Source organism: Tachypleus tridentatus, chromosome 1 (genome assembly GCF_004210375.1).
Source record: "Tachypleus tridentatus isolate NWPU-2018 chromosome 1, ASM421037v1, whole genome shotgun sequence".
In the NCBI taxonomy this organism is placed as follows: Eukaryota; Metazoa; Arthropoda; class Merostomata; order Xiphosura; family Limulidae; genus Tachypleus; species Tachypleus tridentatus.
The window spans coordinates 81,390,734-81,405,905 of NC_134825.1; the positions used below are offsets into that span (position 1 = coordinate 81,390,734).

The following is a 15,172-nucleotide window of genomic DNA, read 5'->3' on the forward strand; positions in this document are numbered from 1 at the left end:
ACATTGCTTAACAAACCTTTTTTAAGACTTAATTAAAAAATTTGATATTTTAAGTAAGGAAGCTTTGTAATATTTACTGATAATCTTCTAAATTTCATGAACATGTGCTTACTAATTTAAAAGTCATAGCATGAAAACTAACATACATAAAATTATGAGGTTGGTCCCAAGGACTGAGACTGTGCTGAAGAGTTAGCCATAGCAAGAGTTAATTAAAGTTTAAACTTTGAAAATATTTTACTTTCTGAAATATGTATAGACAGGTAGCAAGCTTCATTGGTATAAAATGCACAGTGTTTAAACACCAAAAATCATGTGGTAGTTTTGCTTTGAGAAGATATTTTTCTTTATTCCAAAGCATTGAACATGCCTTCTGAAATTTTTGAAATTTAAAAAGTATTGTTAATTGCAGTAGAGACTGTGATTATACCAAGTTATGGTTGTAAAAATTACCTATTTAAAAACACTTTTAAAGTGTCTGAATACTAACAATGACTATTTTACCATATTAGCTGAGCAAAACCTAAGCTTATTGTACTTGTAAAGCTGATTTAATTGCTTTTATACATTTTACTGTTTCAACAAATTTTCACCCAAGTAAGTGATTTCCTTTTTTTCTATACAAGCATATAAACAGAATGATGAATCTTATTCTTTCACAGAACTCTTTTGTCTGGAGGTTCTAATTATTCCTTTCTTGTTCCAAAAAGGACATTGTGTATTTGTGAAGTAATAAATAGCTTTAATGCTATTGATTGTTAATAGGTGATTAAAATTATCACCATAAAACAGTAATAAATTAAATATAAAATCAGCATTAAGAAGTTTTTTTGCAAAATTCATTTTCAATTCCAGTCTTCACCATAAAATCATAATGGATATTGTCTGTGATAATAGCTACCAGATACATTGGGGATATCCCTTATACTGTACAAAATCCAAACACTGATGTTAAATGAGCCATTAATTATGGAAAAATTTATTAAGAGTATAGAGTTGAGTGCTTAAACCCACATCATCTCAACTCTTACTACCTTTCACAGTCTGTAGCCAATTGTGGGAAGACAGTTACCCTTAAACATTCTCATAATTCCTAAAGTAGAAATGAAACCATCCTAATATTTCTACTATATGTCACTTTCAACATTCTCCCTTTTTTCTTGAAAATTTATTCAAGTATAATGGAATAGTTGAGACAAACCCAGCTATTTGAAGTCATTCTTTTTATACCAATATACTGAATAAAATTATTTTAATTTTAGTTGTTGAAAGATAGCTGTCTACCTCTACTGACAGAAAAAGGTATTTTCTTTATCAGAATTTCGTTTTCTGGCTATTTTAACCTTATCCAGGTGGGTTTTCCTGCCTGTGCTTTGGCATTTTATAGTTCCTGAAATAACTAGGCCTCATCTGGCATGTTGATGTTACCAGGGTATCTGCAGCTGTGAAAGACCAACAATTCAAACTTGTATACAAATAATTCAAAACTTCTGGAGTAATTACCAATTTTACTTTTCTCCCTTTATGGGGATAGGATTAAAATACTGCCAGCCTCCTCCTCAATATTAATTGTGAGTTGTCTCTGAAGCTAACCTATTACATAGTAATTGTGAAGATTCATCATTAATAATTTAGCAGTTTGTGTGGAGTTATTTTTAAATTTATAGTTTCCTAAAAATATTTGCTCTTTTTTACAATTGTAAAAATTTAAATAATTTAAAAAGAATAAAAATCCCAATTGGTTAAACTTGAGCTTTTGATGAAACATTTTTTTAGAAGTATATGCTCATCAGCATATAAAAAATGCTTAAATGCATTTTACTTTGTGATCAGATAAAACAATCAAGTTGTGGAAAGTGTCTGAAAGGGATAAGATGATTGATGGGTACAACCTGAAAGATGAAAATGGAAGAATAAAGATCCCACCTCCATTACTACTTTACAAGTGCCAGTATTAAAACCCATGGAGCTTATGGTAGAAGCAAGTCCCAGGAGAATATTTGCAAATGCCCACTCATACCACATAAATTCCATTTCAGTAAATAGTGACCAAGAAACATACCTCTCAGCTGATGACTTGAGGATTAATTTGTGGCATTTAGAAATAACGGACCAGAGCTTCAGTATCCTTTATATTACCATGTATTACCCACCTTTATTTTAAGGTTATTTGTAATATTGCCTATTTACAGGTATCTGTATGGTTTAGTTGTTTTAATGTTACAATATTAAAATAAACTGTTAAATATATTATAAAAATAATGTGTTGTGCTATTATTATTATATTTGAGATATATAATTATCTTTCTCACTTTACCTGATGGGACACAGCTGATAGCCCATTGTGGTTTTACTCTAAAACAAACTTATTGTAGTTTTGATGAGGTGTAAAATTAATCATTTATTATAGTTTAGCCAATTATGATTTGTAACAGCTGATAATGAAAATACTTTAATTCTTAATACCTATATGATAAACATTCTTTAACATTTTTATCATCCTTAGCATCTTTCAAGATATTGTTGATATTAAGCCAACCAATATGGAAGAATTAACAGAAGTTATCACTGCAGCAGAATTCCACCCTTCTCAGTGTAATACGTTTGTTTACAGCAGTAGTAAAGGAACTATTAGGTTGTGTGATATGAGATCATCGGCACTTTGTGACCATCATTCAAAGTGTATTTATGAATTAATATATTTTTGTCTTGAGTAAACATGATTGTTTCTTTAGTGAAAGTTTTTCTTTATTCACCATAAGTTGATTTTGTTGCATTTATTTGCTGATGATGTAACTTCTAGTCTTAACTACAAATTTAAAGTATCTTATGTAATAAGTATAAAGTTTCAGTTGATATTTTTTAATTACCTACTGTTATTTCTATATCACTCAAAATAAAATTTAAATTTATAATTTGTTTGAAATCTGTTAAGATATGTATATGTTGTCTGAAATAATTTTATCTCTAAGAAAAATATTACCTCTTGATTAAACTACATGGTCTTAAAAAATATCACCATGCTTAAATAATAATTATTTTTCATATAAATTTAATGCCTTCTATTTCTTCTCCTGTTTTTAGTTTTTGCATACTCTACTATAATTTACACTGACTTTTTTTTGATGATTTTATCATAAGATTATGAATGGCTAGTCCTCTCTTGATACATCTTTTGTGGACATACAGGAATGAAAATCTGATCCATAAGCCTTTCAAATTTGCACGTTCATATGCTGCCAGATAAAAGTAATACTTGAATAGGGGGCATATGTACATTGAATGTTTACAGAAAGATATTGTAATGCTACAGTTTACTGATTTAACATCATAATCATACTTTGAAATGTGTATTAGTGATCTCCTTTACAGGTTCTGTGTGGATTTTAGTATTACAATGAAAACGCTTTATGAGTAGAAAAAAAACACCTGAACAGAAAACAGTATTTTATCATAGCATGTGAAAGAAAGTGGTGAAAATGTTTAGAATGTTTCAAAAATTGAGAAATAACAATGAAGCATTCTGATGTGTAAAAATGTTCATACAGTACTAGAGATCTCAGATGGGTCTGGCAACTTGTAAGCTTGCAAAGCTACTGCAGTTCTGGTATAATATCTAAAAGCAGTACAGTTTCACTTAAAATGGAGTTTTACATACTGATGTTTTGTGGGTATTGAAATTTTAAGCTTGGTAAATATTGGTTAAATTCTCAAGAATATATGGTTGCTTGTGATTGGTGCATCATTCATGGTCATACAGTAGTAGGATTATTTAACAATGTCATCTTGTCACTTACAAGTGTTACTGTCAAAACAGATTAACTCCTGTTATTCACAGATACTGCATGTGTTAAAGCATCTTTGCACAGAAATTGAACCCATTTTGCAAAACTCAGTGGTCACTGAGATTAGTTGCAATTAGAACATGCACCCTTCATTCAGTTCACAAGCTGGACTTTGAGGTTTAATGTGAGGCATTAAAAGTTTTGCCTTAAATATGTTTTTGTAGTTAAAGCTACCTCCTGCTTGTTAGGAAGATTACAGAAATATTCAAGCTATTCTAAACCTGTGCTCTTGGTACTGTATCATATTCAGTGTAGTTTTACTGGATGAACATCTACCATAAATAGCATATCATGAGTGTTTCTTGTCTGTTTTACCAAAAATGGAAATGTGTGGTACAGAAAATTAAAATTGTTCATTGCCTGTAAGCTATATTCTTCAAAGCAAAACTCAGCCTTTTTGTATTCATTTGACCTAGCTTTAAAAGATTCAAGAGTTGTTTTAAAAAGGACCTTCATCAACATGTTACACTCAGAAATTAGTTGTCTGAGGAAACTTATGCTGACATTTTTTAAGGCAGAAGTAGTTGGTTTACCAGAGGTTATTCTGTAGCAGGCAACACTGACTGATAAAGAAGTTACATATAAATACCTGTGGTCTTGGCACAAGAATAAAGGCTAATCCTTCATAATGAAATTGAATCATTTAAAGATAAAAAAAATATTTATATATATGTACTAAATTACTCTGTCATTGTCTCTAAATATAAAGTAAATTTCCATTGGGAAATCCTGTCCTTCAGCAACTCAAAGCATTTACCTATTCTTCAAGACAAATATTTAGCAAGATGCAAATAGCATAAATGTCTCAATTGAGTCACATGTCATAGTGACAGAGAAGCTGAAGTTGTGAGGTAGAATAGACAGTGGTTAATACAGTCATACAGTAAGTGTAAGAGAAGAGTGGCTTGCAGTGAGGAATGAAGTAAATAACTTCATTAAAAGAGGAAAAACTTTAGCTGAGTAATTAGAAGAGGAAAACAAACCTGATTAATAAAGCCAATAAAAGAAGAAACTGTGTAACACCATTCAAGAGAAAAGTTTGGCAGTGTAAGGTGTGAAGTATACATGTTTTACCAGCTTAGATGAGCTGTTGAAGAAGCAAGGGGCTCTTTCGGGATAGAAAAGAAAATTGATGAGTTGAGAGGAGCAAGAAATATTAATATTTATTTTGTACTTTCTTTGCATATTCCATGTCTTTTATCAATAATATCATATTTGTGAATTTAAAGTTAAAAGTTGTGAGAAAATATGTATTAAGCAAGCTTTGAATTTAGGTTCACCCTGTTGGTCTTTGTGGCATTATTCTATGTATAATGTAAATTTTTGTATTTTTGAAATAGATTTTAAAATGGGACATATTAAAAAAATTAAATATAAGAAGTTGTGTATAAATATACATGAACAACAGAATTGGTTATGAATATTGAACTACTTTTAAAATCCTCTTGTATTTTCTTTTGCAAACCTTTTCAGTTTTTCTCCATGATGGATGGAATGTATGGGATTAAGAGTTTCTTTGTTTTATGAGTGATATTTTAGAAGTTGATATAATGCTCCCTCCCTAAAAATTGTTCAAGAGGTATAAGTGTACATTAAAGTTTTTCTTTAAGGTCTGAAGCTTGTTGCCATTAAACATATTAAGGACGTCAGTTACCCAATCTTGCTAACAGTTGTGTTAAAGATAGACTTTAATTTTTATAGTGAAGAAGTAATGAATAAGTCATATGAAAATAGGTGTATAATTTCTACTTGACCATTTACTTGCTACTTACGTAAGTGTGTAAGTAAAACATTTAAACTGTTTTGTAAATTTTCGTGGTTTATAATGCTTGTAACATAGAATCTTATTCATTTTTTGTCAAAACTGTTACTGTTTCTTAAGACTGACCTAAAATAATAGCAGATTTCTGCTATTTTTTACTACTGTAATACAAATCACTGCAAAAATATGATGTAAAATTACTGTAGTTACATTTCAAGTTTAATGGTTAATTTGAATACTTCATGCATGGAGTTATTAACAGCATTGAGCGATACAGAGAGAATATAGCAAACATTAAAATTTACTTAATGCAACAAAACCTTATTTATTTGCGGATCTCTTAAAAATTTTCTTAACATTGTGTTTTGCTGGGAAATCTTGGCCAGCCATAGATTGTCAGGGCCTTTGTACTCTTGTTTCGCAGTCTAGTGTACAATGCAATATGACTCAATTTTTTTTTAGAAAGTAGCAAACGTTGTCAAGTCAAAATCAAGTTAATGGACAGAGTACCAGATTCCCATCTCTAAACCCTAAGGATGTCAAAGATCATTGAAGATGTGACATTGTGTATATGTAAGCTCTTTTTTTTTAATTACACTTAAAGTCATAATCATATTGTTACCATATTTCAATGAAACATCATTGCAGAAAGTATCTGAATTTGGACATAAGTATTTATGTCCCTCTGCAAAATAAACCAAAAGTGTTGTAACTGCTTTGGTAGCTCACTCAAGGCAACAAATCAATGTTGTGAACAGTTGTGAGGTGTAGTTTCAAGCAATTGTAGCTCACAAGTAACATCTATTACATGAAATTAAATGCTGGTAAACATAATATTTCTAATAGATTAAAAAAAATTGCAGTTAACTGCAGAGTTTTTTTGCACACATTCCTTTTACATAGTCTAGCTTTTAGTGTTTAACACAACAACATAAATGTTTTCTTATGCTACTTACAAACACCATACCACACTTTTGGCTGCTGTAGTCCATCCAAGTTGATGGATATTGTTATTAAATGAAAGGTCTCTTGAGCATTGACTTGTGCCAAACTAAAGATAATACATTTCAGATTTGAAATCCATGATGGAATAAGTAAAAGGATTATAAAAGAAAACATCTGTTGTCAAACACAAGTTGTAACATGAAATATAACCTGTTGGAACTAAGCAAGACTGTAGGTGTGAAAGTGTACATTATTTGGTTTACCCATCCACAAGTTCACTTTATGAAGGTGAAAACTAAATTTACCATGGTTAAAAATTTTGATGGTGGTTTTTGTCAGATTTTCAACTTTACAGTCATTTTGTGGTTTACTTTAAAACAGTGTTTGAAGAACCAGAAGATCCCACGAGTAGGAGTTTCTTCTCAGAAATTATCTCCAGTATATCAGATGTGAAGTTTAGTAATAATGGGCGGTACATGATTTCTAGAGATTATTTATCTGTGAAAGTGTGGGACTTGAATATGGACAGCAAACCTGTTGAATGTTACCATGTGCACGAGTATCTTCGGTCCAAGCTGTGTAGTTTATATGAAAATGATTGCATCTTTGACAAGTTTGAATGTTGTTGGAATGGAACTGATAGGTATGAAAATTTCTTTGTTTATAATAATAAGATTGTTTTATTTGGGTATTTTCTGAACTAATGAATTTATACTATAAAAGGAAGATGCAAATTGGAAGTTTGTAATTCTACTTTTATCTTTTGTTATGTTTTCACATGAAGATACCACAAAAATACCTTAACACAAATAGTGATTCTTAATTATAAATATTTTAGAAAACTTAAAACCACAACTGACTAGTGAGACATCAAGGCTGATTACTAAAGTTAACTGATGATTTATTGAGTTTAATGTAAAACTTGAGTTATTTGTTTATGACATGTAGCAGAAGAAATTTAATAAACCTTTCTCACTTTCTACTACTCATTGTCTGTTACTATGATTACACAAAGAGTTTTAAAATTATCTTAATTGAATTTATGCTTGGCTAAAATTTCTTAAGACTGGCTTGAAAAATTTAATCATTACACTTAAAGTCTTCTTCCTATTAAGTAGGGATATTACGACACAAAAATTGCTCTTAATGAATGTAATTATCTTACTTTGTTTATTACTGCATTATTTCTTATTGAAAAAGTGGGTCTCAATAAGTATCTAAAATGAACAAGTGCATCACAAAACAATCAAATGGTGTAGAAATTGGTTAAAACAGCTATAGGTAATCTTGAACCTTGCATCTTACAAACCAAAGCAGTGGTAACGTGCTTCAGTTTTATTTTAATACAGGAAGTTACAAAGAAAATAACATGAAGTCACTTGGAATAGTTCAGTGGAATATTGGATTGATATAATCCAATATTCCACTGAACTATTCCAGATGAATGTCTCATATATGGAGAGTTGACTAGTTTCAGCTCTGTGTTTTAAATTAAGAACTTGGGCTACTGAACATTTAAGTGTGCAAAGTATTTATATGAAATGCTGTGTGGTTAGCCCTGAGAGATGAAAGATCCTTATGTTGCTAAACTTATACTGGTTCTAATATCATAATGTTAAATATGGAAGCTGTATTAAGGAATTAGAAGCACTTTCTATCAAACCCAAATATGCAAGAAACATGAGTACACAATGAGGCTGTAGTTTTAGACAAAGACAGGAACTTCCTAGATGATGTCATGGGAAAACATGAGTGAAAAGAAGTTTCAGTAGCACATATTATGTATTGTCAATGCAAGTCTTCATTTTTCAAGAGTTAAAAGCATTAGCACTTCAGTGGATAGAGGGTCATCCACTGAAGGTCAGGAGTCTACAACTTTGCAATTACCCTGGTCCACTCACATTCTTCTTTGAAACATGAAGTTTCTGATACTAGAACAAACACTTCTCACATTTTTTTATGTGGTAATACAAGGAACAGTGTGTTTATAGATTAAAGTGTAATGGGTGTCTGTGTTTCTAGATAAAGGTGATATTATGTCATCTGGAAGTATGCACTGTGAAAGGTACATGTCTGGTTAATACAACAACATGAAATGAATGAATTAGGTAGGACATTCAACACAGTTCAGTAGAATTTTGACAAGCTATTAAAAAAATCATATCACCAGTAATTACCAGACTAAGAATTTTGATAATCCTACTGTTGTGGGTAAGAATGACCATTACAATATCACTGGAATTACCAAAGAGTTGTTCTGGTCAGGTTTCACGTGGCTAATGACGTGTGTACCTATTTCAGCCTCACCTCTCATACATGTCTTAATGTAATCAGGGTTAAGAGCATGCATGTCTACAAAGTTAATGTGTAGCAAGTTTGATGCTGGTAGTTCCACATGAGTTGCATGATTAGGGGTGAGAGAAATGCTCATGTAAGACTTTCCAAATTCTTCCTTTATCTTCTCTTTATTTGAGGGCTATCTTGTAATTTAAATATAGGAAATTATGAGTTCAAATGAACAAAGATGTATACTGAGGAATTATTCTCACACACTAAGTATTGTCCTGTTCCATTATTAGCATGACAGTGGTTTACTGTGGGTCAAACTGTAATCTAAGTGTGTGACATCAAGTTATATACACCCTGTTTTCTGTGAAATATCTTCATTTACAACATTGTATGAGGAACAGCTACCTAATGCAGCTTATAAAGAAAAGTTCTTTTGACAGTGGCAAATACAAACGTCTAAATGGTGTTACTTGAAATTCATTTGAATGTAAGACAGATAACGTGAATCTAAGATTTGGTTCTAATGGATGTCATTTACTACAAAGGCAATGCATATTGGTGTTATTAGACTTGTAGATATCTTTGTTCTGTACCTGCACAAAATTTATTCTAATTAACATACAAGTTTTAATCCTCAAGAGGGGCTGCTTCCATCTTTATTATAATGTGCTTGGGATATCACATGATACCACAAGTCTGTCTCTTACTTTATTTGTTCCACTTTTTATCTAAATTTGATTTGAGCAGTTAAAGAAAGACCTTTATTGACATCCATTCTTCATAAAGATCATCAGTTCTTCAATACATTTTTATATAAGTAAGAATTTAATGGTGGCTGAAAATGTTGCACTTTATTAGAAGGATGTACATTTGTTTTTATTTAATATATGTTCAGTGTAATGGAAGTTAATTTATATTTGCTCTTCATAACATTGTCTTTGGAAAAACTCAATTTCAAGCTGTTTTATTTTTCTCTCATATTTTGTTTTGTATTGGTTTATTTCAGCTGTGTAATCACGGGGTCATACAATAATTTCTTCAGAGTTTTTGACCGTAATACAAAGCGTGATGTAACCTTAGAAGCTTCCAGAGAAATAGCCAAGGCACGGACAGTACTTAGGCCAAGAAAGGTTAGTAATTTTTGCCATGTCTTTAATTCATAATGTTTTTAAGTCTTATGAGGTTAAACAGTCTATTGAAATCTCTTTCATTCTCATTTATAAGGTCAACTAAAACTATTTTGTTTTATTCTTACAGAAATAATAGTTGAGCTACTCGTTCAAGTTTCATTTTAAAAAGTGTAATTATAATGATACAGTATTGAATTTTGGCACATTAATAGTGTTTGTAAATGAAAATTTGTCACATTTTGAGCATTAATGTGAACCACTAAAATTTTAATGTATTTTTTTTAATTCTCATTGTTATTAAACAGATGTTATTGCTTCAAAATAAGGTATAACAATTCTGATATTCAGAAGAATGTTGTGTTTAAAAAAAGCGCAAGCAAAACATTTAAATTATCCAGTTTGATCTTTGCTTGACAATGTAAATTTTAAATAACTTGAGACTTGCAAAAATCATCATTCATTATTCTGCCCTTTAAACTTTTTTATTAAATTTCAAGCACAAAATTTTTGAATTTTTACAAATATCTAGTTCAGAACCAAAATAAAATGTGGTCTTAATTTTGTACTTCTTGAAGTTATTCTTGCTTTTTACTCTATAGCAGGAGTTAATCAAAGATATTTATCTTTTTTTTTTGTAGGATAACTGAATTTCTAGCAAGAAGCACTCATGAGTGTGAGGTTATTTTGTGACTTGTGATAAGATGTGTACCACATTGTAGAATTGTATTTTGATTTATTTCAGCTTTATATTTGGTATTAACTTGTCTAGTTTATTTTAGTTTATAGCCATAGTTTGTTTTCAGTGTAATATTCCCTTCCCATTTCTGAACTTGTTTTCACACTTCATTACAAGAATAATTTTAATATTCACTGAGGAATGGAAAGGAAAATTGTATAATGCTTTCTCTTGCATATTATGTAGAAACATCAAAGTGAATCTTCTGTTAATCAAATAATTAAAGGTTAATTACAGATGTCAGAAGTACAACACCCATGATGATGATGATGCTTAAACAATTTTATCTAATTGCCATTTTCCAGTGTTGATAATAAGGTTGTCTAATTAAACATGTGTGAGATTTAGGAAAAACATTTAAAAATAAATTACTAAGGAGTTAAAACTCGCATTTGTCAATGTCTGATTTGATTTTGTTTCTTATAGTTATAAAGTATTATACATGTAACATAAAACTTTCTTGCATATAAATTGAAATAGAACAGTTAAAGTTTTCTGTTTACACTGTACAATGTTTTTTTTTAAACTCTAAATCTCTGATTTGTTAGTTGCAGCATTTGCTTTGAAGATAATGTATCATATTTTTGTAGGTGGGTACAGGAGGGAAGAGAAAGAGAGATGAAATTGGTGTAGACTGTTTAGATTTTAGTAGAAAAATTCTGCACACAGCATGGCACCCACAAGAAAATATCATTGCTGTAGCAGCAACCAATAACCTGTACATTTTTCAGGAGAAGCTGTAGCTAATGTGTAAACAGTTGTTCATTCTGTAAGATGGGTATGTAGTGTTTTTTTCATATGTAAACAATTTAGTTTTGGTTGTACAAGATAGGTAAAGACCTCTCTCGTTGATCACAATTTTATAAAAATCCAATTACGTTTTCCTTTCAAATATGCTTTTTTTTTTCTAGCTTGGAGGGATCACTTTTTTCACTAAAAATGTCCTTGAACTACAATCTTGAAATATCTGTGATTAATTTATTACCTTATCAGGTGCTAAAAATACACATCCTTTAAACTTAGTGAAGGTTTTTTGTTTTGTTTTTTTAATTCTTGCCAATGAAATGCATTGGTGAAGTTTATACAACACACATATAGTTTCATGATATGTGATATTATTATGTCTGTTTATATTTCTCTGATTAATGTCTTTCAAAACTGTTGATGAAGTAATGACAAAATATTGTAAAGTGTATGGCTTTTTAAATTACATAAGAAAGGGATAAGAACCTATTGAATCATTGAGGACCTTTTTGATAATTTCCAGCTTTCTAAACAATTACTTATCAGTAGAAACATTGAAAGTGGATTGCTTGAACTTTGACTGAAATAAATTTAATACTTAAAATTATAGAAAATAATGGTTACTGAAAGTACATTTAACCCTGATTAAATAAAAGATAAGCAAATCCTTTAGACACATATATAGATATTTTATACAAGGGGTTGAGTATCTGTATTAAAATAGTCTCTGACAGACAAATCAGCAAGTTGCATAACAACTGCAGTTATATGAAGTTGTAGTGGAACAAATTGATTTATAACTAGATTTTGACATTGTGTAGGATTTTGTAAGTAGTGTGATGCCACTAAAAACTATCACTTTTGGGAATGGTATTTAAAGGCCTTTTCCAGAACAAAATATTCATACACTCAGATTTTAAAGAGGTAGTGACATCAGAGATTTGGAATTTCTAAGAAGGGGATATTCCTTGTACTTAATGGCATTGGAAATAAAAAATATGGATAAACTTTGGGTACCAGAATCATCCAAAAATTACTGCAACAAGTTATATCCTCACCATGGTAAGCAAAGAATAGCATCTGGTCTGAGGCAAGAATCTACATACACAAATGCCAGTAACAAAAACCAATCGGATACATAAGATAATCAAAAGAATCTCTTTCTCGAAGAGTTATGTTATTCATGTGTGTAGGAGTTGCTTCTACCACATATCTCCCCTTGGTGTGCATTCCTCTATGTGGTGAGGGAACCTCCCAGGAAAGGCTCTATTCTTTCAGGTTACCTCCTCTGGGATCTAAACATTCACCCACGTGTGTGGCAACCCGTAAAGGGAAGGAGAGGATCCTGGTGGTTGAGGAGTCCAACCCTAACACACCATTTTGTCCTTGAATTCCTGTAGACGGGCAGCCTTTGGGTGGCTCCCATTAGGTCACTTGTCTGGTCCACTTGGGCTAGAATCAACCTAGTGTTGGAAGTTCTCAGTGGGTGTTGTGGACATTGTGTCTGATGTTGGTGTTTGAGTATAGTGCTGCTTGCTTGACATTGTAGTGCATCCCCTCCATGGTAGGTGGGGTCATTGGGCACCGAGATTTTCTTTCTTTCCTATGGATTCTCCTAATAAAAATGTAAATAAAATAATGAAAAAACAGTCAACAGGTAAACGGCCACATCTTGAAGACTCTGATCAGCAATCTTCAACGTCTGTACCACCAGTTGTACCTCATTTTCTTATCCTACATTCACTTTCAGAAAAACCTTTAGGGCAAATGTCCCCCTTTTTTCTACAGAAGGGACTGGAGGGACTTGCTGGCTCTCCAAAGTCGGTAAAGAAGCTTTGATCTGGAGACATATTGGTGGAAACATCCACATCCCAATACAGTGAACTCCTCTTGAATTCAATGGCAATTGGGGATGTGCCTGTTGAGGTTACCCCTCATGCTACCTTGAATTCATCACAAGGAGTTGTTGTTGAGAGGGATTTGAATAACGTCCCCGAGTCATAAATTCTCTCTGGTTTCTCCACTTGCAAAGATGGAGTTACGCTGCTGACAGATATCCTCGTTTTGACATTTACATCACATGCACCTGCAACCATCAAGGCATGTTATCTAAATTGCAAGGTACAGCCGTACATTCCAAACCCTCTCCGATGTTTCCAATGTCAGAGGTTCGGCCACTCAAAGACGTCATGTCGTGGTTCCCTGACATGTGCTCGTTGTGGTGGCAAGGACCACGATGCCTATGAGTGTGACACAGACCCACATTGTGTCATCTGCAATGATTCTCACCCTTCCTACTTTCGTTCTTCTCTTAAATGGTTGGAGGAAAAAGAGGTACAGCATTTGAAAACAACTCATAACATTAGTTATCCTGAGGTTCGGAAATTGCTGTCCGCCACTTCATCTCGGACATATGCTGCTGCACTTCATTCCACAACTACAGTGGGAGTGCAAACAGATCTCTCTGTGCCTCCAAAAGAATTGTTCTCAAAACAAATGAAAAGCCTTTTGACCTCCATGGTTAAATAAGTTGACGAATCAACTTCTACATCCATCTCTGTTCCTCCCATACATTCCAACAAACCCCAAGATCCACATCCTTTGGTTCCAAATACAGGCATTTCTTCAGATATATCTTTTTCTCCCACTCCAAGATGCAAAACAATCATTCGTTCTCATCCTCAGTCACTGGAATCCCCTTCCAACAACAAAGACCAACCCAGTCGACCCAGGCCAGGATCCATGGAGGTCGATATAGACCTCCTCTGAATAAGGACAGTAAGGAAAAAAGACGTGGTCGTAAACAGAAGGGTTCTCCAGCCACTTCGCCTCAACGTTATTAAAATGGCCACCTTGATACAATGGAACTGTTGAGGTTTACGTATACTCCTATACTTTTGAGAGAGATTGGCCATGGTCGATGCCACCCTACCCGTGTGCCCCAGTGGAAGCTGGATCAGGCAGATGGGTCCACTTTCACTGCTTTTGCATAACTTGATCCTGCCATTGTCTGTCAGCCATCAATAGATGACTGTGTTGCAGCAGTAACTGACTATATTATACAAGCAGCTGCTCAATGTATTCCTAAAGCCTCGACATGCTTTCCACTGTATCCTCGTCCATAGTGGAATCCTGTTTGCCACATGGCACAGAAGGCTCAAAAACGGGCCTGGGATACTTTCCGTAGATATCCCACACTTTCAAACCACATGCTAGGTGGGTGAGACATCAAAGCCAGAAGGAATCTTGGATTAAGTTCACAGTTATCATATCTTCTACCACCAGTTCCAAGGTCATATGGGACAGGGTTCGAAAGGTTGGTAGGCACTACAGTTTTGCCCCCTTCTCAATTTTACTCTCTGATGGCTAAGAAGTATCTGATGTCCGGAGCATCACCGATACTCTAAGTGAAAGCTTTTGCCAGGTATCTAGCACTTCTGCTTGTTCCTCCACCTTCATGGCCATCATGACTCAGGCAGAGCATTCACCTCTTTCCTTTCGAACTGACTATCTCTTTGACTATAGTTGTCCCTTTACACTGGTGGAACTGAAACTGGCCCTTCATCATTCTGGCAGTACATCTGTTGGACCAGATGATGTACACTATGACATGCTACACAATCTATCTCCTACTTCTCTTGATATTCTTCAGATTGCTTTTAACTGGATCTGGCAGGAAAATGTTTTTCCTAATGCATGGCGCTAGGCTATTATCTTACCT

At 32.8% G+C, this 15,172-nt stretch overlaps 1 protein-coding gene across 1 annotated transcript in view; it reads left to right on the forward strand.

The window, feature by feature from the left end:
• Positions 1–15,172, forward strand: part of LOC143253402 (serine/threonine-protein phosphatase 2A 55 kDa regulatory subunit B alpha isoform-like) — a 60,744-nt gene that overhangs the window by 39,103 nt on the left and 6,469 nt on the right. The window contains 6 exon segments of the mRNA XM_076507235.1: positions 1,834–1,929; positions 1,932–2,123; positions 2,518–2,682; positions 6,934–7,195; positions 9,848–9,971; positions 11,298–11,485. Of these exon segments, the coding sequence (XP_076363350.1) occupies positions 1,834–1,929; positions 1,932–2,123; positions 2,518–2,682; positions 6,934–7,195; positions 9,848–9,971; positions 11,298–11,450 (992 nt within the window). The 3' untranslated portion in view covers positions 11,451–11,485.